We start from the raw sequence: 26,090 nt of genomic DNA on the forward strand, positions 1-26,090 counted from the left end.
TAAGTAGCCCCCTGGAAAAAACACTCCAGAGAGAGGAGCCCTCCTGCACAAAGGGAAGTGTTTTATATCTCCATCCATGCTGTGCTTGTGCTCCAGCCAGGAATGTCACTGCAGTGCAAGGGCCCTCCCTGATGTACAGACAGTGAAGGCACTTGGCTGAACCCAAGAGGCTCAGCAGAGGAACTGACATTTACCTGCAATGTAACATTTACCTGCAAGGAGAACTTGGAGGCTTTGGACAAAAGCAGAACGCAGCACGTAAGGTACCAGAGAAGCCTCCAGACCCAGCCAAGATCAGACAGGAATGGACACAGCACCACTCAGAACTGGAATTTAACTGACACAACTTTTGGAAGGAGAGGGAAAGAGACAATGATTTCTGAACCATCAGAAATGAGCAAAACAGTTCAACTGGAGAAAAAGCATTAAGAGCACTCGATCAATGCAGGGGAACACCAGAACTGTGAGTGCTGAAAAGCTAAATATCAAGGTAAATGGAAGTCAATCTTCCTCAAGATCAGCTTTGTTTACTGCCTGGATAATGAACCTCTTTGGATAATGAACAGGTTTGGACCTGTTAAATACCCTTTTTTAATGATCCCCTGAGTATTTAACAGGTCCAAACACATCTTAATCGAGTTTCTGGCAGTGAATATGCAAAACTAACAGTTCAACTTGTATCTCCAAAGTAGTCACTGTTGAAAGAAAAAACCAAAACCCTTCAGATGATTAAGAGGTTACAGAGGAGACTTTGCATAGAACATGTAAAACAACTGCCAAAATGCAGGCAATTCATGCTGCAGGAACCCCTTCCCAAAGTCCACTTAGCCCCACACGTACCTCCAACACTGCATGTTGACAGCAGCCAAGTCTTCAGCCAAAGCTGGGTTCGACCCATCCTCTTCTGTGTATTTCTTAGCAGCCAGTAAGAGCTGCCTTCTCCTATTACTCATCCCTAATTTTTGCATTTACTATTTTAACTGTAATATGGGAAAAGCAGGAATGGAGGAGCAGCAGACTCACACAAAAAAACCATACTCCAAATCCCCAGTGCTAAGCCCATATGCCTCTTCCTCCAGTCCAGACTTCTAGTTCCAGACAGGAAGGCCACAATGTGCCAAGACTCTGGAATTAAGGTACCTGTGAGCAAAGTGATGGCATTTGTACTGTACAAAGCAGCTTCTTAACTTGTATGAGTCAATAAATATGCAGAACGTCGGTAACAAACCCTAGAAGTGTCTGGGAACAGCTCATGGAAATCTCAGTCAGTTACAGCCTTCTACACAAATATGGCAGATATTATAGAAACTGATTTTTGGAGTTACAAGCCAAATGTCTTCTTTTACCACCTCCTCACTTCTGTCAGTTCAGTGGAGCTCCAAGTAACAAAAGAACCTTGTGAGTGTTCAGTTTGTTTCATCCATGCAGGTATTTTCAATTCTGAGTCAAACTCACCCAACTGTGTTAACTGAAGATAATTTTATACAATGTGTATAGAATTCTTGTATCTATTTTGACTGATGATAAACCCCTTGCCACTGCCTTCCTTGTCCAAGACAATTCTATACAAAGTCATAGCCAAATTCACCTGAGTAGAAAAGAATTAAAAGGTGAGACTTGCTTCCTCTGCCTTTCCGTGTCTTCATTCTTCCACTAGTAGTGGAAGTAGAGGATTCTGTGCACACTTTTGAAGTGTCCTCCTCATGCTAAACAATCATATAATTACTCTTATTTCTGCTTAATACCCAGTTCCAGTACTCCATTCCCCATTCTTTCAGAAATAAAGGTGTGACAAGATCAGGAAAAGTAGAACTCGGAAGGTAACAAGCTCCTGCAGGATCAATGATCTCAGAAACAGGTCAAAACTACTTTAGACAAAAGGCAAATTAACAAATCAAAATGGAAAAGAAGCAACAATTTCCAAGTGGGTGACCAAGTTTAATGATACATTTGTTCTCTGAAACATTTGACCATCAATAACATTTCATGGGCTAGGATACCCAGAATGTTACTTCATAGGTGTTTTATATGAATATTTACAAAGACTTTCAAAATTCAGTGGCACTAAACAAACAAGAAGAACTTATAACTTTAAGCTACAATGCTTAAAAAATGTAAACAGTTTATTTTACATAGTTGTAAAATATAAGAACTTTCTAATGCAGCTTAATTTTATCTGGAAGGTGAATATATCCTGGTGCCCGTGAACACGGAATGAGAGAATTCTTTACACAAGTATTGTGCTCCAGTGTGCAAAAAATTATATATAAGAAAGGAATCTAAAGTCCACAACAATTAAAAGACAACAAAAAAATGTTCACGTCCTGAAGTTGAGAAATTTATAAAAACATTTACACATGTTTGTTGACCCATCAAAAACTTGCATAACTTAAAACTGAATATTAGCTACTACAAATTCAAGATCTTTCTCAAATGGAATTTTGTGCAAAGATCAGACTATATTATTCAGCATTTTTCCAGCCTTCCCTTCTCACCCCAGTTCCTGACATCTAGTGGCCACAAGCACCACTAAAATGCTTTTGATGCAGGTTCCAATTGGTGCTTCTATCCCAAAGGCACACACATGTGCAAACACAGTTTTGTGTAGAAACCTGTGCAGGTTCACAATGACACTGCAAAATTTGTAGAAAGTTTAGTCTAATGTTTGGCAGGATTATTCTTACACATTCCTTTCTATCCTATAAGCCCAGGTGTTAATAGGCACACTGCTTTCCAAGGATCCAATATTTGAGTAGCCTTAAAATAAAGATTTAAAAATAAATCAGCCTGTAACATTATTATATTAGATACTTTGCTTTTGCCTGCATTATTTATGGAATTTTAATCCCACAGTACCATAGCTTTACGCTGTCAGTTACAAACCAACTAAGATACATATTTTTTTTTGTTTATGAAGACTTTAATTGCTCCAGTAAAGTCAGCTGATAAAAGCACTTCTGTGTGATCTGTCTTCAGAGCTCCTTAATGGGAAAGAGAATAAACTGTTAGTTCATTAAAAACATATATATAAAAATCACACTCTCATTAAAATAATGACATCACTGTGATACCCTTCTTTTATCATATTCCTAATTTCTAGCCAATATTTCAAGAAACATCTGCATTTCTCAGAAAGAAACCTTTCCATTAATGGTTGGTGCAGCTCTACCTCCTAACAGCTCCAATGTAAAAGAAATAATCCTAAAGTACTTAGGATGGCAGCTCCCCTCATCTCACATCCTCAGCTTTTAAGAATGCAGCAGCTGCCAAAATGTTCAAGGAGGAATGCTAAGTTGGAATATATATCCATGCCACTGAAAGGACTTTTCTTCTCAAGAAACCCCCACCCAGATTGAAAGTATTCCTAATATTTTCCTGCTCATACCATGGTACCAAGCAGAGTTCATCTTAAACACCTACCAGAGGGTATGGTGTCTGATATCTCACAATCTTCACCTTTACTTTCAGCTTCTTGCTTTTCAGAAGTTTCCAGTGACACCATCAAACCAGGATTTGGAGCAAAGATTGCAGAGGTGACGACTGCATTGTGCGCTTCAGAAAGACAATCCAATTTGATTACCTTGTTTCAAGAATTTGTTAGTTTTACAAGAATAGCAGGAATAAGTTCTAGTAAATATACAAGATTCTCAGAGCTAGTGGCATCAGGTAAACTCAGAATTCAAGGAACAACTGCCATTATTCTATAATCTTAGGGATTTCAGAAGAAGCTCTAAGTGCTCAAAACTAACTGGCAAGAGGTCCAGAACACATTTCTTAAAAACATGGCCCACATTTCCCAAAAACTTTGTGTATGTGGAGCAGATAAAAGAGCTGCTCTTTTCTCACCTGTTTATGTTTTTAGCCTGCTATGAAAAAGGAAAAGCTTGCATTTGTTTTCAAAGTCACTTTTCCATAAAGGATTTTGGGTTGATAATTAGTTTGATTTCTACAATCAGCCAGCAAAACATGACATTAATTCCAAATCTCTTACTGAAGCTGGACAAACTCTAAGCTACTCTGTCTCTTGCCATTCCAGAGAAAATCTCCTGTGAGCAAGGATTCCTGACAGGCCACCAGTGACCATGCATCCTGCTAAGAATTTGTTCACACTTAATGCATAGCAAATAAAATATTTCAATTTTCAAATTATATGAGTTTCAATAAAACAAAGATAAAAAGCTGATTTTTACCTTTAATGCCTTCCCAGAAATCATTTCGGTCTCTTCTTACAGATGTAAACTTGCTCAGGTCATGGTATGTACTCCAAATGTAGACATATTTATCTTCTGAACCACTTACAATGTAGGTAAAGTCATGGCTAAAGATTCAAAGCAGGAAAAACATTACTTTTCTTACCTGTTCAAGCATGCATTACAGTAGCTCTGCATCTGTAAACTCAGACACTAACTGGGCTACAGCCCAGTAAGTAGGGATGATTTAACCTGGGAAATTTATCTGGAGCAGGGGGACTGTGCAAGATGATCTCCCAATGCAATTTCCAACCTCAGTTGTAGCACAGCAATAGTGCAACCTCTGCACTCACAGCAATAGTAATGGCCCACATCATACTGTCCACAGGATGCAACTGCATTCACTCACCCACAGGAGCCCCCAGCTCATCACTCTTGATCAGAGCCTTTTTCTACCTTTGCATTCTGAGCCTCAGTTTCATGCCAATATAGATTATTTAAACAAAACCCTCTGTGCTTCAGCCACAGCATTTCCCAAATTCAGCAACTCCATTGTTTCAATACTGTCTTACCTAAAGCTGGCTTTGATTTGGCTGCTGCTGTTGACATAACCTTTGTACTTCATAGATAGAGACAAATCTCTTAGGTCATACAACCTGATTCTGGAATCATTTGATGTCACTAGTATCTAGAAAAGAAATAAATTAATTTAGGAGTGGAAACAATTAGCCATCTAGCTATTTTTTCACCTGCCCATTAATCAGAGCATAATGTCATTAAAAGAATATCTATTCTATTTTACCACTATTTAGTATTGTATTAGCCTAAATCAGCAAAGAGTAAGGCTCATTTTAGTAGTGTTAAAAGATTTGGCACAAACTTACTAAGCATTAGATATAAAGATCAGAATTCAGTACTGGGCCAAAGCTGCACTGAAAGACAGTACCTTATTTTCACCTGGCAAAGGTTCAATGCCAGTTATTTTTCTTCCAACTCTATTTCGACCTCTGGTAGAACGCACATGTATTTGTGTGTGGTACTTCAAGTGCTGAAAAGACATCAAAACATGTCCCAGTTTAAAACAATTGTGTAAAAATGTGTTTCAAGCTCTAACAAGTTTCTTGGTGTTTAAATAGCCATGACTTTGAAATATGTTGTTTAACACAAAAAAATCCACAGTCTCAAAGTTTTTACCTCTGTGTCATAAAAGATGCATCTTCCATCGTAGGTGCCTATGACTGCATATTTGCCATTCTGACAGAAGTTGGCAGCTGTAATCAACTTTGTCTGCCCATCTACTTCATTCCATAATGCCACTTTTTTGTCAGGAATGTTCCAGAGTCGGAGTTTTCCATCCAATGAACCACTTAAGAAGTACCTGTCATCCTGAGAACACACACAAGGTCTCCACTTGTGCTACGAGTATATCTCTGCCTTCCTTTAAACCTTCCCACCCCATTTCCAAACAGCTTCTCTACAGAATTTCCCAAATAAGAGCCCTCAGATGAGCTGATCATAATGTTTAAGAAATTTGTGGCAAACGGAATTCAAATTCTTACAGGTTTTTGACAAGATTAGACACATGCAGTTCTACCTCAGGTTAGAAAATTGCTCACTGTTAGCACAGGTTTTTCTACCTGCTCAACACTCACCTTGCCAGGAGCTGAAAGCTCTTTTCAGTTTCCCATACACCTACTAGTTCTGTATGTTCAGGGAATACTGACAAACACTGTTCTTCCACTTGAGTTTTATTAATATTAGGAAGCTGGATTACAGTATTTTTAATCCTTTTACTTTATAAAAATAAGTTGAAAGTAATCTTGGAGGCCTCTGATCCACCTCCCCTGCTTGTAGCAAGGACAGTTTCCAAAGGTTTGATCAGTCTGTAGTGGGTTATATTCAGTCAAGTTTTAAAAATTCTCATGGATTCTGTGGTCTCTGGACAATCTGTTCAATCTCATTATGATTTTTTTCCCACAAATATTTAATCACAATATCCCTCACTGGAAATTCTAATTTTTCACGATGTTTCTCTACACTATACCAGCTGTGATGCTACAGCCAACAGACAATTCACTTTCTACTTCACAAGTACCCATGGTTAAACCCCATCAACAGTCCTGGTGAAGTTCAGTGAAGATGAACACAAAGTTCTGGAACATCATCAAGGAGGCACAAACTATGAAGTGCACAAACTATTACTCAATCATTTAATTTTTTTAATTAAGAAAAAAAAGGGAGTGGAATGTTGTAATTTTAAATTCTACCTCTCTAGAAGTAAGAGGGCAGCTACACTTACCCTTGGATGGAAAGCTATGGCAGTGACAAAGTCTATATGCTGGAAACAGCAAAGACATTCTCTTCTTGATATGTGCCATAATCTGACTGTTTTATCCATAGAAGAAGAAAGCAAGAAGTAATTCTGTGAAACAAGGGAATTCCACAGTTATTAACAGACATAAAAATAACTGGAAATACAGAAGCAATTTGATTGGTGAAGTCTTACCAACTTCTATGCTGCATGAAATTTAGTATTTTAGTTTTTCAGATAAAAAGGTTTATTCAAATTACCATTACTGATTAGTGCTTTCCTTAAGAGCTGTACACTGACCCTTAGTCACATAAAATTTTCTGGAAGAATCTTAGTGAAAATGAATACTTGGAACATAGTTAAAGTATTCAGAGAAGAAATGGCACAACAGACTTCAGAGATGCCTGAGATGCTTCAACCAGACTGTGTTCCTAAAAGTACAACTGCATTCCCATGTGGAGAATTATCTGAATAAGTCTGATGTGCAACAAGGTAATTCTCTAATTGTAAAACAGATGTATGTATTCAGCAACCTCACAACTTCACTTTGCACAAAAAGCAAAGCATGCTGAAGACAAGAAAAGCAGTAACACCATAAAACAGAAACCACACAGCTCAATGGCAAATCCACCCACTCTAAATAATTTACTTTCATCACTCAATACACCACTGTAATTGTTACTGGCTTGTTTGGTTCTTTTTATGACTACTCTTAATTACACAAGCACAAGAGGGTTGCTCATTTTATTTCAAGTATTTCAACGAGAATAAATGTTGCCTATACAAACTTCTCTTAACTTCAAGGATCATTTCATACTGTTTAGATGTATGGTTCCAGTGGCAACTGACAATAGAAAACAAGGAAAACACAGAAGAACTGTATAGCTTGTATTAAGGTGCCTTACTTTAGACCAGGAAAGATCAAGAAGATCTGCTGTGTGGCCTTTGTATTTGCAAAATGGTCGTTGACGAAATGGGGCATTTTTATCATCTGGGTCTTCATCAACTCCACTGCAAATCTATCAGAGAAATGTATAGAAATATTACCAAATATTAGTTGGAAAAATTAACAATAAGGCATTTACTGCCTAAAAAAAGTATAAGGACAATAATAATTTGAACAACTTTTTTTACTACTTTAAAATAAACAATATTGCACTAATAAACAACCAAAGTAAATGTCAAGTACAATGGACTGTGAAATATCATCCTCAAATTGCAAAATTAAGAAGTTCTAAACTTTCCATTTTTCAGCTCTTATTCAGTGGGATCAGTTTGACAGGAATTGAAACAAACACCTGAAGATAAGCTTTTGGAACAAAGCATATCAACCTTAAAAACTGTGTTCCACTTCAGAATATAAATTTTGAGTTCAGGTTTCCAAGTTTCTAGTGCATATCATGAATGACAATCTCCTATTAAGAGACAAGTTCAGAATTAACAGGTGTAAAATAGTAACTCAAAAAAGCTCTAGAAGTTCCTATACAAAACTTCTCCAGGAAAAGAAACCCAACACAAACTGAGAAAAACCCAACCACTGAAAACATCTCTGGTGTGTGTGGCCTAGCAAGCCCACTCATTTACATGAGATAAAGAATGACTGCTGGCCTCCCTGCTTCCCTCTCTGCCAAAACAACACACACTAAATAACACTACTGCCAAGATCTTCACTTAAACCCTTATTTTGTCATCTGTTTCTTACACTACTGGAAGCCAAAAACAGAAAAAAAAAACCCACCTTAAATACATTAATTTTAATGACAAGGTTTACTACAGTATCTGGAAACTCTACAAGTAAGTGTCTGAGTACTTTTTTTCAGTCATGTTCCTTTTCTACATAGATATGAAAAATTTAAATATGTCAAGTATCATTATGCTTCTGAGAATCCCATTGCTCACTTTGGCCTTCCTCGGAAAAAACATCTAGTCAGACATTAACCACAAGTAATAGTCAGAGTTAAAACACTCAGACAGGAAATTCAATGTAGGGTTTTTCCCCTCAGCAATTCACTTAGAAATCTCCTCTGGCAGGAGGCCACAGCACAGCTATGCAGATTTTGTAATGCTTTAAATTCAATGATGGGCTTCCTTGCTTGCACCCCTTGTACACGGGATTAAGGTATTGGATTGAATATCTATTGATATGACAGTTTGATAAAAAGACACAAGCCAGGAACTCCTTAATGTGCGCTTGGATAAAGCAACAATGAAGATCTGGCACTACAAACCAGACCATCTCTTACTTCCCAATACCTTGTGTACCTACCCCTGCATCGGTGTCAGACTTGGAAGAATTCAAACTCTCTTGAGAGGGAGAAGGGGAGACACGGCCTGGAACACAGACAGAAACACCATGGTCAACATCAAGTTCCCAAATACCCAGAATTTCTGCTGTTTCAGAGCTCTAGCCATGCATAGAGAGATACCTTCTGTGTTGTACTTCATGCGCATGTTATTGAAATAGTCAAAGGCATTCTTCAAAACCCATATCCTTACTACATTGTCCTGCCCTGCAGATGCCAGTAATCGACCACAGTGAGAAAATTTCATTGTCCAAACAGCACCCTGTCAAAATAAAGAGATGATTGTTTTAGTCACAGAAAGTGCTTTTCTGCATACCAAAAAGACTTTCTACATCAACTGACATCAACTGACAAGATTTTAGACGTACATGAGATACCACAAGTAAAATAAACTCTAGATCAAAGCAGTGATAAGTAATTGTTAAGACTGGTGAATTTTGCAACACATGTGAAAAACAGTTTGAAACAAAAAGCCCACAGGGCAGATGATTGCAAGAGAGGAGTTACAGGAGGTCAGCACTACCACAGAATTCCACATAGTACAATTGTCTGAGGGACTCAGAACCTCCTGTTTGTTTTGTAGTACTGACAAGTACTTGTAGCTGCACTTGAGGTTTGCACATTTTTTTTTGAAGTAGAAACTGTGATTGGTTACACCAACTGGCAAGGAAAATGGATACTACATATATTTGTCATGTTCATAATTGGCATGAAGGTTTTGCAAAGCCTCTGATGATAACAATTCTTTCTCCATTTTGAAGTTCAAAGAGTTACTAGTCAATAAAACAACCACACAAGCAGTAGTCCATTTCCTCTTGCTACTGAATAAAGAGCTACTAGGCATTTGACTCCACCAATCTGGAGGAATTTCCTAGGTTTAAGAAGTCAAACTAACACGGATGACCAGCAAAATGAAGTTCATCAGCTGTGGATGACAAGCTTGGAATCTCTGGTCACTGACTGCTGTAGGTCATTACCCTCAGCCCAACACTTAAAGAGATGAGGGATTACTTCAAATACCAGACAGCTGCTGTAAGCAGAACTTTGGGAAATTTGGAATACTAGAATGTATTCCAGACTCCATAGGGAAGCATGCACACTTCTAACAGTGATGAATAGGTAGCTTTTCTGCCTGATTTACAACAGGCATCTCTGCAAATATCCCATCCTGGTTTCTCCCCACCTTATCATTCTGATCCACATGCTCCATTAACCTCTCCTGACTTTTGCCTCCAAAACCTATTAAGCATTTCTGTTCAATACTTGTGTTCATCTGTCTAATAGACTAATTTATTTACTGCTGAGCAGGTCAAGCTTGCTGCTCTGTGCTCAGTTCTGGTACTGGAAAAGAGCCTATTTCAGCCTAAAGTTGTAACTGCACGAACCAAAAAAACCAAATACCACTGATGCCACAACTCTTCAAAGGACATCTCCAGAGAATCCCTGGGAATCTACATGTGTTTTACCCCGTGAATATCTGGTCAAACCAGCCAAATTTTCATTTTTGTGCCAGACTATTATTTTCCAGAATGAAGTTTTTCATGGAGAATAAACATGACAGTCATTTTTGGAGATCAGCAAGTAGATGAAAATTGATGAGAAGTTGAATCTCAGGCTGAACAGATTCAGCAAAACCACGGATGGAATTTGAGACCTACCATATGCTCTCCACTGAGATCCTGAACAACTTTAATTTGTTCAAAATCATAAGGTCCCTTGAAGCCATGTGCTGCTTTGAACTTAACTGGTCTTGTATAGGGCATCCCTTCATCATCACTGGAAGAGGGATCATCTTGATCTGTGTGAAAGACTAAGAGGAATACAAATTCAGCACTACATATTGCAGCATCCATTTAATCTACTAGTAAGCTTTCTGGTAGCAGATTAGTCTTGAATTAGATAATTTCTATAGGCAATTTGAAGATCTTAAAGCAAAATAATAAGAGTAATATTGCATCAACATCTAAAAATACATCTGCATTAATTTTAGGCTACAGCAAATCCAAATACTGAACACTGAAAATAAGAACTGCTATCAATTTTTGTTCTGCCCCTTTCTTGGCACCTGTCTTGCATTCAGTAGATCCTACACTAAGTGATTTCTCTCAGTTTAATGTGTGCTGAAAATGAGCCTATTGGTTTCTTCTCCCTGAGTACACTGCAATGGCCTGGTGATTTGCCCTGGAAGTGTAAGAACTGAGAAAGAGCTGTGACCAACAGCCAGTGGCAACACAAGACACTGAAGTGCAGCAGTTCCATGTCACTTATCTCAGGCTGTGGCTACAACAGCTTGCTGCAGCACTAGAAGTCTGTCTGAAAGATACACTGATCAAACAAGAAGGAGAGAATTCAATTGTAGCTGGGAAATCTAACAAGATATCTGAGATATCTGACATATGAGAATTCTAATTGGGTGACTGGTTGCCAAAAAATATGACTTGCTAAAGTAATGAAGATAATCCCCACTTCTACCTTTGCTGGAATAACTTTCCAAAAATGTTTACATTTTGATATCAAAACTTCTTTCTAACAGCACAACAAAAAATCAGAGTATTAAGCTAGTTTAGTTGACAAGGTCTCTCAACTATTACTTTACAAGAATTTATCCTTGTAACCTGGTCATCTCAAAATACCTACTAAGCTACGAGGTTTAACTCTAAAAAAATCATATCACCAACTGTAGAACAGTGGTAGGATGCAGCAGTGTATGTTCCTCTGCCAGCTTTGATTCCTAAAAGCACAAGGATAAACTGACTATCCTATTAAAAAAAAAATAAAAAAAAAGGATTAACTGCCACTTACCTTCATCTCGAACACTCTTAACCTTATTTACAGCACGTTCACCATATTCTTCAGCAAGGTGCTTTGCTTTCTTTACAGATTTGCCAAGGAACTTTTTCAGTTGAGTCCTTAAAAGCAAAGGTACTTTTTCAACACATAATAATAGAAAATTCTTATTTTTTTGCTACTATGAATCAATAATTTTGATTTTAAATGTAATCTTATCTTTTTTTATTACTGCTTCTTAAAATAAGCAGCAAATTTGGCAGCAGTCATGCAATCTTCAGTTCAACCACAGAGCTACAGGCTTATGTAAAATCAGGTATCACTTGTAAAGTGATTACTCAAAAGGTAACTGGTTCAGTAGTCAGAAGGGAAGCTTCAGCTTAGAAAAATAAATTCTGTTTTTTCTTTCTACAGAAAGGAAAAAAAGTAAAACAGCATCTTACGTTTTCTGTTTTAACCTCCCTCCATCGGTGTCAGTTTGCTGTGTCTGCATTTTGTCTTCATCATCAGACTGTGCTGCATCATTACTAGGAAATACAGAAGTGACTGTTTAATGGGATATCATAATGAATCTAAATTGAGTGAAACATTATTAAGTAGGCTCTGCATTTTAGCATCCATCTTTATTCCACTATGTAATACATTGAAAAAACATGGACATTATTTTAATCACATAATAAACAGGTCTTTAAGCTCTTAGGCATCCTGATACTAAAGCTGCATACACTCTGCAGGTGCCACAGATATATTACTCCCTGCAACAAATTTCCAACTTAATCTTATAGTGACACTTTGAAAGCTAAGAGCAGAAAAAATACATTAAATTACGAGGAACTGGTAATATGCCACTTTGTTCTCATATCTTGCTTTCTATATATAGAAATCAAATATATATATATAGAGATCAAATATATAAATAGCTGTTAATTCTGAAACAGAAGATTTTTCACAAGAGTTCTAGAGAAGTAAGCTTTTCAATAATATACCAATGCAAAAAACCTAGAAATTGTCTGATGGATAAATTCATATAGGCCTTTGAAAAGAACATCTAGACTGACACGATTGTCTGATCATTAAGCACGTGTCTTTTTCTATCAAAGATTGCAAAAAGACTCCATTTTACATGTTAGAAGCATCTAAAGCTCTATTAAGAACAGGTAAACCTAAAAGCAGTCAGCTGTACTAATGACAACAGATCTTCAGAGGAACAGTCTCCTATGAAACACTGAAAAAGGTACAGGAGGTGGTGGCATGAACATCCAGTACTTGAACGTAAATTGTGTTTAATTCAGCACAGAAATGACATTTAGTACACCGAAGGCTAACTGGAGATCAGTGGGTTTTCAGATGTACTTGCTTGTCAAGTTCCAGCAATAACTTTTAGTTAAATTGAGAGAAATCAATAAGGAGCCTGGTTCATTGAGAACTGGGAATTAGCTCAGATTAGTCAGACAGACGGATTTGGGCTCTTTTTACCCGCACAGAAGCAGCTTCCATTTATGCAAAACCTGTGAGAGCAACAGCATCTTATGAGCTGAAAGCCCTCATGATTCATACCTGACATATTCTTTAGTTCTCCTCATGATATGCAAAGTCAGTGGATTAATGCCAGTTGGTAACTTTTCTTCTGCCAAACTTAGAGGTATTTCTTCACCTGTATCAAGGTTTTTTATCATTACACTTGCTAGAATCTCCTATGAAAAAAATGTGTAATGAAGAGAACTTGATTAGACTTGAAAACCTAAAGCAAAACAGAAATCATCAAGACTTACAAATTACTTAATGAGAAGTTCTGCAGCTCAATAAATATTTAATTTACAAAGACTAAGTTCAAATTAGTGCATTAGTGCAAGCATTATCAACTACTAGACAAAGATGAACAGTTACATAACACAAGCTTCAATTTCAAAAATCAAAAATGCAGCTATGGAGACATCAACCACTGCCTGATGCCTTTCATGCCAATATCAAACATATTATGTAATTAAAAGACATTGCAGTCTTCCCTTTCCTACTCCAACTGCTGTATCTTAGGTTTAGCCAAAAGCAAACTTACCATACAGAGAAAAAAGGAATTTAGAACTGACTAGCACCACAAAGGAAAACGTTTATTTGGAGTATCTCATGAACGCTTACATAGATTCAGGAACAGTTAAAAAAAGCTGTACGGTGATAGACACAAATGAAAACTTGCAAAAGCCAAATATCATCAGGATTTGTGGAATTATTAACTGAATAACCTATTTTTTAGTATGAGGAAGATAATTTTCCTCTTGCTGACTCCTTCCCCTTTTAGACACATGACAAAATTCCAGGTGTGCTGGTGTTCTCTCCCATGAAAATCCTTTGAGGTGTTTGCATAGCTACCAACACAAACTTGATGGCATTTCAGGTCTGTTACAGCTCACACTTCCAAAGGCTAATGCCACACATGGCTCAGGGGACACGAAGTTCTTAGGTGGACAAAGTCAGCTGTGCCATCACTCCTATTTGCATTCCTGGTGACAGCATGGAGTGGTTCAGAGAACAAGGAGTGACCTGTGACTACGACAATTTGTTTAATGCACAGGGAAAGCAAGCACGAAGGTGTACCGTGTACAGACCACAGCCACTGATACCTCATCTGTGAGCTCTCTGCCAGAGTTAGATCTGGGTCTTTGTGGTCCAAGTACTTCATTTGTTATTTGGCCATCAGCTGCTTTCCCGTTTTCCTGAAAATGTGCAGACATAGATTACGTTATCTCTACTGTAACACTGAAGCAATAGGAAATGTTACAGTTATCAAATGTACAACTATTTCCCAATACCTGTGCAGTGACAATTTTATCTCCACTGGTTGCACTGGCCAAATCCAAGGAAGGCTGAGAATCTTTGGGCACACCCTCTGTCACTGAACTTGAAGTTAAAAGACCACCAGCTGTGAAGCTGTCTCGAGAAACTGAAAAGAGATTTATTAGAAAGAAAAGCATAACACTTGCCATAGGCATCAAATCCTAATATCAGTTAAAGGCCTGAACACCCTTTCTGATCAGTTTGGTATTTCTTAATGATCAACTACCACCAAGTCTAATTTACAATTATATGTATTTCATATACAGTTGAGGGTTCAGGCATGATTTTACACCTAGGCCTCTTAAGCTTTATTAACTTCTTTTTAATAGTCATTTCTGTAGTAACCCAGGACTACTCATTTTCATAACACCTCAGTCCACACTTTGACTTGCATTTCTATGCAAATACAGACCACACACATTTTATTTGAAGTAACTGTTTTTTAGCTTATGTATTGATGAGTCAACTTCTCCTTGCTATAGCTACAGCTATTTCAGTAGGAAGTCTTACTTTACAAAAGAGTCTATGAATGAGGAACACCTCTAAATTAGAAGGGTATTCATTGTAATAAGCTAAAATTGTTAAAATATTTTTTACCCATCAACTAAACTAAAAGCACAGGACTGAATAATCCTTCACTCAAAACACAAAATATAGTAACCCTGTAGATAAGTAAACCCATCTAAAATAGAATACTTGCCTTCTAAAACAGGTTTTTGTACTTCAAAATCCAGTTCACTCTTCTTCTTCCGGGGCGGTGGGGCTGGCCGTGCAGGGGGGGGAGGTCTTGGGGGAGGAACATTTGTGGGAGGCGGGGGCCGGGCTGGGACAGGTTTCTTTGTGCTCGCAACAATGTCAGGCTCTACAGTCAGCTGCCTTGGTGGCTTTGCTGGGGGCATTTCTTCTGTTGTAGAAAGGTCTTTGGTAGATAAATCTGAAGCCACTTTTTCTAAAGTATTTTCCTCTTTCTTGTCTGTTATATCCTCTTTTTTTGAGGTTTCTCCTTTTGCTTCAGTTTCATCCATTTTATGGTCAGTTGCATTTGTTACTTTTGTTAGTTTATGAGATTCCTGTTGGTCAGAACTAAACAAAAGCTTCCCAGACTCCAATTCAGCATCCTTACACACTCTCTGATCCTCTGGTTCTCTAGTGTCTTCTGCTAATGGTATTTTAGCAGCTAGTACTTCTGGGATATCACTAAGGACACCTGCTCCAGAAGTCCAAGCATTTGCATCTGAAGTTGGAACAGTCAATTCATTTTCTCTAGAAGCTAAAGGCTCATCCTCCAGTTGTTGGGCCTTCTGGCTTTCTTCTATAATACTGTCAATAATCTAGAGAAACAAAACAAAATCATTCTACCAGTTACCAGCAGGTACTTCCTGGGTACATAAACCAGTTATCCTGCACAACACCCACAGGAACTCTGCCACTGAAGAGTTGTTTTATATACAAGATGAATTTTGTTTAAAAAGACCAGAACCTTGGTGCAGAAATGTGCATATTCAAAAGACAAAACAAAGTGACTAATTTCTAGTCTTCTTTAATATACTTGGAGAGAAAGTTAGAAACAAAAGCTATTCACTCTACAAAGTTCTCATATACTGATAAATATGATTCTGTAAATTACACAAATAATTCAAAACTGGTGAAGCCTAAATATGTTTTTTGAACACTTTGATTTTTACCCTTTAGATGAACATTCTTACTAACATTAACAACTAATTCTAACCTATGCTAGTTTCAGGATGAATAATGATCATTAAATTATTTAAAATCTTTAGTGTGATGCTGGAAGCTCAAAGTAATATTTAACTAACCTCTTTTGAATCATCTTGTTTCATTTCTCGTACAAATGTTTCATTTCCAGCTTTGTGTAGTTTATTGTCCATATCCTACAGAAGAAAAAGTCATAAGACAAGGGTACTAACTTCTTCAGTAAGATGATCTAACAAAAATACAGCTCCAACAAATTAAATAGCATAAACGACAAGAAATCTGCTACATTTTCACACATTAGTGCTGTCAGATGTTTAAGCAGTAATGCTCAGTACACATGAGTAGTATTTCACAGTCATGCACAGAAAGGCTGCACACCATGCAACAAAATAGGCAGTTATATACGAGAGGCTGCAACTTCAACTAAAATCAAACTGAAGGCAGCATGAAGTTCAGAAAAACAAACACATGTAATAATTTGCAGCAAGGAAATTCCATATTAAAGTATTTTCTCTTTTGTTTATCAGCTTTTAGGCAAGGATGCAAGAACTGTGTAACAGCAGAAACTATTTAGAAATTTCCAAATTAGGGCAGGCAGCTCTATCAAGTGGTCACAAATATGCTTCTGTGGTTCTAACATGGAATCTTACATTCTACAGTTATTCCTAGTGCACATTGTATATTTTAGCCATCAGTCATCTTCATGCAGATTCTTCCAAAATCCAAATAAGCTGGACTGGAAATATTCTATTTGTGAGTAAATATTTTAATCAATTCCTGCAAAATTTTAGGTTCAGAACCACAAGTAGTTTATACCATAGTATCCTGCTTCTAACCTCCAGTGATACGGACCACTAAGAACTTCATCATACACCTTCTCTTCTATATTAATTATTATAATCCTAAAGAATTTGGGTTAGGAAAGAAAAGTACCTTTAAAGACCATCTAGTCCAATTATAAACCACAACATCACATTGTCCATAAGCACATATATCAGCAATATCTAAAGTGGAATCTGATAGAATCCTTGACATCAGAAGGGATCTGCAGAGATCCAGTAGGCCTCAAAGCAGAGCCAACTAGAACAGTGTATTTTCTATCATTTGTCCCTGTTTTTTTTATTTAGGGTGACTGTCTAGTACAAATATGTAAGAAATTTCTCCGTAGACTTTGTCTAGACTCTCAGACAGCTGAACAGAACCTTTAGAGCATCCTAACACTACATTTCAAACTCCTCCCTGCCTCAAACTCTTGCTGACATCCATCTTGAAGAGCTCTGACCTAAAGAAATGGCATATTGTGCAAAAGCAGCAGCAATTATAGAAAAATTCTTCCTTCCTCTCCACTCCCTCCTCCTCCTGCCACAAAGTGTTTCTAATCTAAATGCAAGTTCTACTTTGCTTTATTACTAAAACCTATCTTCAAACATATGATGACTTAAATACTTAAGTGTAATCAGTGCCTACAGAAGCCCATTATATTAATTTCCGATTCTGTTGACATTAAACTCACACACCTATTAAACTTTGGACTAAGGAAATATTTCTCACTCATTCCAAGACAAATAATATCATTAGTCACACAATGACTGAAGTGATATGATACCAAGCAGAGAAACTACTACTTTTCCACCTTCAGAAATTTAGCTTTGAGCAAGTGATTTAGGAAGATACTTCAAAAAAATAAAAAATCTAATAGCAACATAGAGAACTTCACAGCTAAAAAATAATGAAGACATTAAAGTTAGCTTTGAAGTTCATTGATTGTACAGAGTTTAGTGAGAATGATAAAACAACATTGCTTGGAAGGCTTACACATGTAATACTTAATTATTAAAGGGACATTAAATAAAATACAAAATGAGGGGTAAGGCCCTGCTCCTTAAGAGATACGGCCAGATATGGTATCACTGTTAAAATACTATTGATTGAGAGCAGAGTACTGCTGACAGCTCAGAAACATTAGCTTCACTAGGATTTCCCAACACTTTGCAGACAAAACTACAAGCCTTCATTAGGCAGCAGTGTTGTACAGCACCACCTTTGGCCCTTCTGAGACCAGGAAATGAGTGTTATTTGCACAAGGTTCCAGCTCCTCACCTATTCACTGTGTGCTGGATTCAGCTGCGCTGTCACTATGCACAGAATACCAATTACCTGCGTGGGAAGTGGCAACGCTGTCTCATTAAGCTAAATATAGTGTTTTATCTTCACATAACCTAGAGGGGAGGCTTCTGAAGTACAAACATTAAGATCTTTCTTATTTTGGAGACAGAAGAGAACACAATCAACTGTTTCATATAAATCAGGACCAAAACCCAGGTGGCTGTAGAGACTTGCTTACTACTCACAAATCATTTGAAAGAGGGCAGTTTAGTAACCACATCCAGCTTAATTAAATTGCACATACACATTTCAGAATAAAATGAGCTTCAAGACACTGTGACATACCCTAAATAAAAGGAAAGCTGGAATTGCAAGACAAGCACAATTGCTACCTACAGCAAGGAAAGTCCGTCATTTCCTCTGTGTGCAGATGTCAGGGGTACTGTAGCACATCTGCATTAGGTGGAAATGCTCAACCCTGTGTCCACCAACAAGCACTTGACTGATTTTAGGAAGAAACTCACCTTTACTACATGGGTTCCAACTTTTGCTGGTGACCTGTTAGAAAGAGAAGATAGGTGGAGTTCAAAGACAGCAAGCTTTGTTTTAAACAGTTTATAACACAGCCTTCCTTTGCAGGAACTGTATACTTGACAACTTATATGAGCAACAAAGTGAATGTTTTGCACATCACTTCTATAAAAGCTCCCTACTCTATACCACACAGATCCACAGCTTCTACAAACTCTAAGAGATTGCCAGTAGACTCTTCTAGAAATCACCTATCATCACCCTTTTCTAATAACAAATGTTATTCCATGTATAAAACTAAAAACATTTTGCATTACAGAGAATTTAAAATTAGCACATGTATGCCAAGCATTGGGTAGACATTAAAGAAACAAAAACTCTCAGAAAGCAGAAGCACAAACACTCCAGTACTCTGCAAACCAAGTGCCTGAATCCTGATCCATAGAGTTGGCATTATCACAGCCACTCTGCCCTTCAGACTCTGCAGCAAACCTAAGATCTTGTTTCTAAGCAGGACATTTGGTATAAATAGAGACAAAATACATTTTAACAGGAAGGAACCGGTGTGCACTGTTTTCCAAAATACACACTTTGAAATACACACAGTGACTTTGCATTAGCAACCATTCACACACCACCTCTCCTAACACTAATTACATTAAAGAACAAGCTATCTTAGGGGAATGGTAGCAAATAATTACTTCTTGCCAAGTCAATTCAATTAGTGGATGGTCAGCTCTTATTATATCCTGAACTTACATCTTCTACAAGACTTTCAGAATTCTGGAATATATTTAAATATTGAGTCACACTGCTTACTCTGACTACAGAATCTTACTGATACATAAAGGAAAGGTTGGACCAGATGATTTTTCCAGGCTTCTTCCACCCTGAATTGTTCTATGATTTTATCAGTTTGTTAGTCACAAACAGAGACAAAGTTGCAGATTAATTCCCTAAAAGCTTATTACCAAATGAACTACTTGCATTTCACATATATCCCAGCTGACTACCAAGATCAGTGACACTCTGAACCCCAAGTATCACCTGGCACCAAGCAATATAGACAAGTATTGAGATCTCAGGCTCATTTGCCCCTCCTGCCTTCAAAGTAGTTTTAAGCAACAATATTTCCTGAAAAAACCCACAACTATTTCCATTTTGTTTTTAAGAATTTCAGCTCTTCTCTTTACCGACTGGAAGCATTTAATCACAGAAAAGCAAAGATCCCATTTATAAAGCACAGCTAAGTAAACAGAGTACAGTGGATTGGTACATAAAAACTCTATCATTGCAGCTAATTTAACATGTTACATTGAGATGATTCTGTCCAAATATTAACTTCAAGTGCACAATATCTTTGACACTGTTTTGAGGTATAATCCTCCTAGAAAGCTCTAACCCCGAAGTGCAAGAAAAGAAAAAATTAATATTTTTCCCAGAAAAACAAGAACATTTTTTGTCTCACAAAATACATTGATGGGAAAGGCCATAGCCTGTGAGGGTTTTCTGGTTACTGAAACAGTTTCACTTACACTATCAACTCTTGGATTTCCTTAGGAGTAGCAGAAATGTGTCACAGTTCATTAAATCCATGAGATGACTTTAACAATGAAATATATTTATAATTATGACATTAATGCCTAGGCTTCAGCCGGGGTCTTATTTTACAAGACACTGCTTAGACTCAACAACCTAAATAAGACAAATCCCTCAACTGTAAATAGATATTTCTGTTTTCTACTGTGACACTTCCCAATAATTAGCCCCTCACTTCTGCTACAGGCAATTCATTCCTACACTGGTTACACAAAATAGGAGGTTCAAAAGACACTGCTACTGTTTCAGACTTCTTTAGCTAATTAGGGTTGCAGAAAATCTGCACTCAAACAAAACCAAATGTTACTTTCCACTCTCAGGCTACTCAGCTACCTTGGGAAAAAGGTGCTTGAGTAATAAGGGTTACACAACTCACAGGTGTAGAATATAACATCATGCTGATAGCTTGACATAACCCACACACACAATTAAGGAGAAGCCTTACCAAGGAATTTACATGCTTTTAAAATATTGCAAAGCTTCCACAATGTTTGGCAGAACCCCACTTTCAGATCAGTTTGTAATACAGCCAGGTAAGTTCAGTGGCTTGCTTGAGAGGACTTGAGCTGTGTGTCTGTCAGCACCATTGCTCCCTGATATGTGAGCTGTCACTGCTTATGTGATACTGCATTTACACAAAGTCAGCCAGATCAGGGACTGACATCTTTTGTAGTTCAACATGACTCTGGAATAATCTTGTCTTCCCAACCAGCTGAACTTACAGCCTTCTCCAGACCCCAGTTTTACTTTAAGTCCATAATTTTCTGCATGCAGTGTATGAAATCCTTGCATTTTTAAAAAACGTATATTCAGTGGTGAAAGTGTATGAAAATATTTACATAAGATCAGCCCAAAGATCAAATATTGATTTGGCTTTGAAAGGTCTGGCAGCACATGAAAACTGACATATGCCACAGAAAACATAAGGCAAAAACTAATCTGGTATGAACATTTACTAAAAAGCGGGATTTATAAACTGAGAGCAACACATCTTCTAGACTGCATTTCACGTAACTTCTAAATTATCTTACATAATACCACTTTTACACCAGTGTAACAAAGGAAGGCTTCAAGGTTATTTACAAAGATTAAACACGATTCAAAGGAATATCCCATTTCACCTGCACAAACAGATGTCTGATTAGCCTGAAAGTCAAATAAACTCACAAAGAAACTTTTTTTTTAAATTGTTTATCCCACAATCAAATTCATCCTCATAGTGACCACTCCACAGGAAGCTCCCATTCCTACTATCAGGTAGCTCCAGCATAGCACCTGTTTGAAGCACACTTCACATTTTCAACATGCTGTTGTTAAGTTTTGTGACAGAAAACAAAACATTCAACCGATCAAACAAAAAACAATGTGAAATAGTGGCCTTGGGCAAATCCCAAACCGACAGGGCCTGGCCTCCTGGGAGGATGTACATTGTTATACAACAGGTGTGCTAGCAAGCAGAAGGGAAGGGGTGTGCAGCACACACAGAGCAGCTGTGCCCTGTACAGAACACACAGGTTCAACAGCCAGCGCAGGAACTGCATTCACCGCTGTCCTGCACACAACGTTCCCTCTGACCTGCGCCTGCCCTGCGAGCTGCAATTACTCCTGCTGCAGCTCTCCTCAGCAGTCACACCTCCAAACCTACAGAGATTCACGGCTGCAATGCACGCTCTGGGCTGCCCTAGGGAAGCTCCTGTGTGGAAGCTTTAGCAGACTCTGAGTGCAGTAATGCATCTGCAGCCCTGAACACAACCAACACTTCACACTCCATCTATTTGCTGCCACGATCAGCTTTGCACATTGAGTAAAACACTCACACACACACACACACACACAGAAGTTGTACTAAGCATCTCCCACCTGTCAATGAGGCTCAACCTTACCCGTCTTCCTACACAGAGGAACATTAGATTCTTCATGAAAAGCATCAAGGCAACTTCTAAAACAAAGGACTACTGAAGTTACAAGTCAAGAATTTAAAAAAAAGTACCAGAGGACATTTCTCATTACTTACACCATCTCTTTCGCTTGGTTTCTCATAACAATTTTTAGAATACAAGCATACTAGGAAAAAACTTGTCCCCCACTGTTAGGCATATGAAGTACAAACTATTAGGTTTGGAGTTCTTGATTTCAGAGTGGGTGGATCGCTTTTCCTATAAATAAAATATAGAGGATCTGTCATGTGCCTTACTTCATACTTTCCTTCTCTCAAAACTGATATCTTCCTGCATGGGACTGTTCAGGCCTCTACATTTCAGCATATTTTCCTAAATTTTTCCACGGTTATAGTGCTTTTAAAGCAAATGACAGAAGTTAAATAGGGGCATCTGCTGTCACACCACCTGTCCCTTTTTACTCTGGACTTAGTTATCCAACAGATGGACACTCTCTGCACATCCTGTCAAAAGCAGAATAACAAGTAAAAGGCAAGATCTAGAGCAAAGGGGAGCACACAGGCCTCACCAGAGGGGATACAGTAGTCTCAAAACATCTCCAAACACACCTCACCTTAGTCATTACTCCAGAAGTGCTACTCCAGGAACACTACCTCAGACCATTCTAATCCGAAAGAAACACTTTGCATCAGGTTCCGTAATTTCTGCTAATTAGTTCTTAAAAAGCACCAGTTACAGATGTACTCAAGAATAAGGATATGATGCTTTCCTTGAGAGGGACTCAAGCATCAGTAATTTAATGAACAGTGGGAATTGGGAGCCTACATCCAATTTGAAAACTCCACTCTTACAGACCAGACAATTAATAAAACAAATAAACAGCAAAGAAGTCAGCAAGCTGACATGAACACTTGGCATCACTTTCAGAGTTTCTCTATCAGCAGCTATTGAACTTTCCCACATAGAACAAAGGGAGGGAGGAAGCTACAATCCTCACATTTTTAATGAGGGCAAATATATCTACGCTGCTTTACTGCAACTATTGCTGCCAAAAAGGATTCCTGACTGATTTTACTGATCATCAGAACACTGAATGCAGGAGGAAATATCTGAAACTGCAGAGGGCAATATGTACTCGTTTTCAGTTACCTTGCCTGCAACAAGGTTTTGATTTTTTTTTTGTGACCCCCGACTCAACATCATTACACATGCAAAATAATATACCAGCCTGCTTCCTAGAAGTTTCCAATGCATGTGTGAAATTAGCTCTTATGAAATCTCAAAGCTTATTTTGAGAAAATATTGTCCATATTGTTAGATTCAACAACTGACTGAATTACAGACCAGTAGCTGTATTGCAAACTAAACTCACGGATGTCACCTCCTTACTTGACTCAGGCTCACAGAATTCTATTGACTCGAGTCAATGATGCATTGATACAGGTTATGGAAGAGCACTAGAGAAATTAAAAGCATCTTTCACTTTAATTTCTGGTGAGTGATTTTGTATTTTCAAGTTCTGCTTAGATAGAGGTAGTGGAAACCTGCAAGGCCAGGGGACACATCATTTATCTGTACTAGACAAAATGTGCAGTTGGGCAGATTTAATAGCTCACTTCTACCAAATGATCTGCTTCCCCTTTCCTGTCTGTGGCCTCTAGTCACACTAATCCCTTACCTTCACCCTCTCCTGTCCCAGCCCAAACAGATTCCAGCTGCTTTATCTAGTTTTTGCTGTTTAGTTTTCAGCTGTTTATTTTGAGTTAATGCAACTCAGAGAAGAGCTTGATCGCTATTCCTAGAAGAAGGTAAGCAGTTGGAGAAAAACCTAATTTCAGTATAAGCACTGTTAATTTGGTTTATCACATCTTGCAGAACTGTATTCTAAGATGTGCTTTTCACCAGGCTACAGCTAAGTTCAGAAAAACTTTAATACAGGATCTGAAGGTGAGGAGAAAACATCTAGCTTCCCTTCTTGTAGGCATTCAGTAACCACTGAGTCACAGCTCAAAACAAGCTCCTTAGTCCATTATTAAATCTTCAAATGCATGGATCCCACAATCCATATCTATTACTCTATAAACAAACCATATGAAACCTCATCCTACCAAGTTAAATAATGCAGAGGTTTGGTCCAGGCTACATGAAAAACAGAACTGACATAAGCCACAATCTGTCCAGCACACAACCAGAAAGAGAGATTTACAAGAGGGAGCAAATTTGGCTGACACCAACACCACGGTGTCAGGCGTAGTTCTGAAGCAGCAGCACTGGGATCTACATCACAAAACGCTGGTAAATCTTCACTACTGAAATCAACTGGCTAAAGGCAAGAATCGTCAAAGCGACACAGAATTACGGATCTGTTAGGGCTGGAAGGCACCTCTGGAGATAATCTAGTCCAATCCCCATGAAAAACACTAAAAGTATTAAAGATACCACTAAAAACAGAGCACACCAGAAGTTGTTCTTCACGCAGCAACATCTGCCTGTTGCTGTCGAAGCTCGCTCGCTTCTCCTTCCTCAGAAATTGTTACTTTTATCGCATTTCAGGGATTGCTCCTGTCGATCCCGATGCCATCTCCGCACGTCTCCTCCCAGCACTACAGCCGCTCCCGCCTCAGGAAGGCAGGTATGATCTCATCCCCTCACGGCCACTGCCGTCCGTACCAACCCCGAGCGCCGAGCGAGCCCCGCTCGGTTCCCCGCACCCTCCGCGCTCCGAGCGGACCCCGAGCTCTCCGGAGGGGCCGCGCTGACCCCGCTTCCCCCCCACACCCCGGGAGCTGCCCAGGGACCGCGGGGCCGCGCTGAGAGAAAGAGGGAGGGAGGGAAGAAGGGCAGGGCAGGGCGAACTCACGGCGCGGGGGAGCCCGCGGGATGCACGTCCTCGGGCGCATCGTAGAACTCCTCGGTGTCGCTGTCGGACGCCATGGCCGGGCCGGGCCGCCACCTCCGGGCACCGCGGGCCGGGCGGCGCCGCGCGGGTATCGCGAGAGCGGCCCGGCCCCGCCCCCGCCCGCGCGGAACTGCGAGAGGGGCGGGAGGGAGGGGCTCCCCCCCGAGCGCTGCAGCGCCCCCTGGCGGCCGCGGTGAGGGGGTGAGGGGGAGCCGCCGCCTCTCGGCCCTTACGGATCCACCGGGTGACAAAATCACGGAATCGAACAGGTTGGAAAAGACCTCTGAGATCATCGAGTCCGACCTGTGGCCCTACACCGCCTTGTCTAGCAGAGCATGGCACCGAGTGCCACGTTTAGTCTTTCCTTAAACACGTCCAGGTACGGTGGCTCCACCACGTCTTTCAGCAGCCCCTTTCGCTGTAATCGCCGCTTCTGTGAAGAAATTCTTCCTAACGTCCAACCTAAACCTCCCCTGGCGCAACTTAAGACTTTGTCCCCTTGTCCTGTTGCTGGTTCCCTGGGAAAAGAGCCTGACCCTGGGTCTTTTCCAGCCAAAGGATCCTGTGACACAATCAGAGAATTAAGACAGTCTACTGGACAAAATGACATGAACTTTCAAAACCATTTTTTCTCCTTAATTTCTGTAAAGAATGTTTGAAACCGGCAGCAAGAATTAAATAATATGGTTCCTTATTTGTTTTTCATCATATTTTCCTTCCATAAATTTTCATCTGATTTTTTGGTCAGTTTTGACCTCCCATCTAATTATGAGTGATCAACAGTAACTCCCAGGGGAAAGAGGCTTCCCCTTGAAACCTGCACTGCTTTTAATATTTGCTTAGCAATATGTGCCTGTTCCTGAGCCAAAACACTTGATCAATACATGTGACCGTGGCAGACTGAGCATAAATTTAGGC

The 26,090-nt window shown here is 39.0% G+C and overlaps 1 protein-coding gene across 2 annotated transcripts; it reads right to left on the minus strand.

Annotated features, from left to right (window-relative positions):
* Positions 1–1,917: 1,917 nt before the first annotated feature.
* Positions 1,918–25,276, minus strand: WDR44 (WD repeat domain 44). Of its 2 annotated transcripts, none has more exons than XM_058847903.1 (20): positions 25,134–25,276; positions 18,770–18,803; positions 16,241–16,315; positions 15,124–15,754; positions 14,399–14,529; positions 14,210–14,302; positions 13,149–13,285; positions 12,035–12,118; positions 11,607–11,713; positions 10,463–10,614; positions 8,928–9,066; positions 8,768–8,832; positions 7,407–7,520; positions 6,490–6,612; positions 5,385–5,576; positions 5,137–5,238; positions 4,763–4,878; positions 4,191–4,318; positions 3,421–3,552; positions 1,918–2,981 (listed from the first exon to the last, which is right to left on the minus strand). In XM_058847903.1, the coding sequence occupies exons 1-20, from the start codon at positions 25,205–25,207 to the stop codon at positions 2,887–2,889; spliced, it is 2,724 nt and encodes a 907-aa protein (XP_058703886.1). In that variant the 5' UTR covers positions 25,208–25,276; the 3' UTR covers positions 1,918–2,886. The 2 variants fall into 2 exon arrangements, with proteins under 2 accessions (XP_058703886.1, XP_058703887.1); XM_058847904.1 differs by lacking the exon at positions 25,134–25,276 and adding an exon at positions 24,732–24,950.
* Positions 25,277–26,090: the final 814 nt, after the last annotated feature.

This window comes from Poecile atricapillus, chromosome 12, assembly GCF_030490865.1.
Source record: "Poecile atricapillus isolate bPoeAtr1 chromosome 12, bPoeAtr1.hap1, whole genome shotgun sequence".
Lineage (NCBI taxonomy): Eukaryota > Metazoa > Chordata > Aves > Passeriformes > Paridae > Poecile > Poecile atricapillus.

Coding starts and splice junctions, on each gene's coding strand:
- WDR44 (XM_058847903.1), bottom strand. CDS start 25,207: ATGGCGTCCGACAGCGACACCGAGGAGTTCTACGATGCGCCCGAGGAC. Junction 18,804..25,133: donor CCCGCGGGCTCCCCCGCGCC/GTGAGTTCGCCC, acceptor TCTTTCTAACAG/GTCACCAGCAAAAGTTGGAA. Junction 8,833..8,927: donor CATGAAGTACAACACAGAAG/GTATCTCTCTAT, acceptor TCTGTGTTCCAG/GCCGTGTCTCCCCTTCTCCC.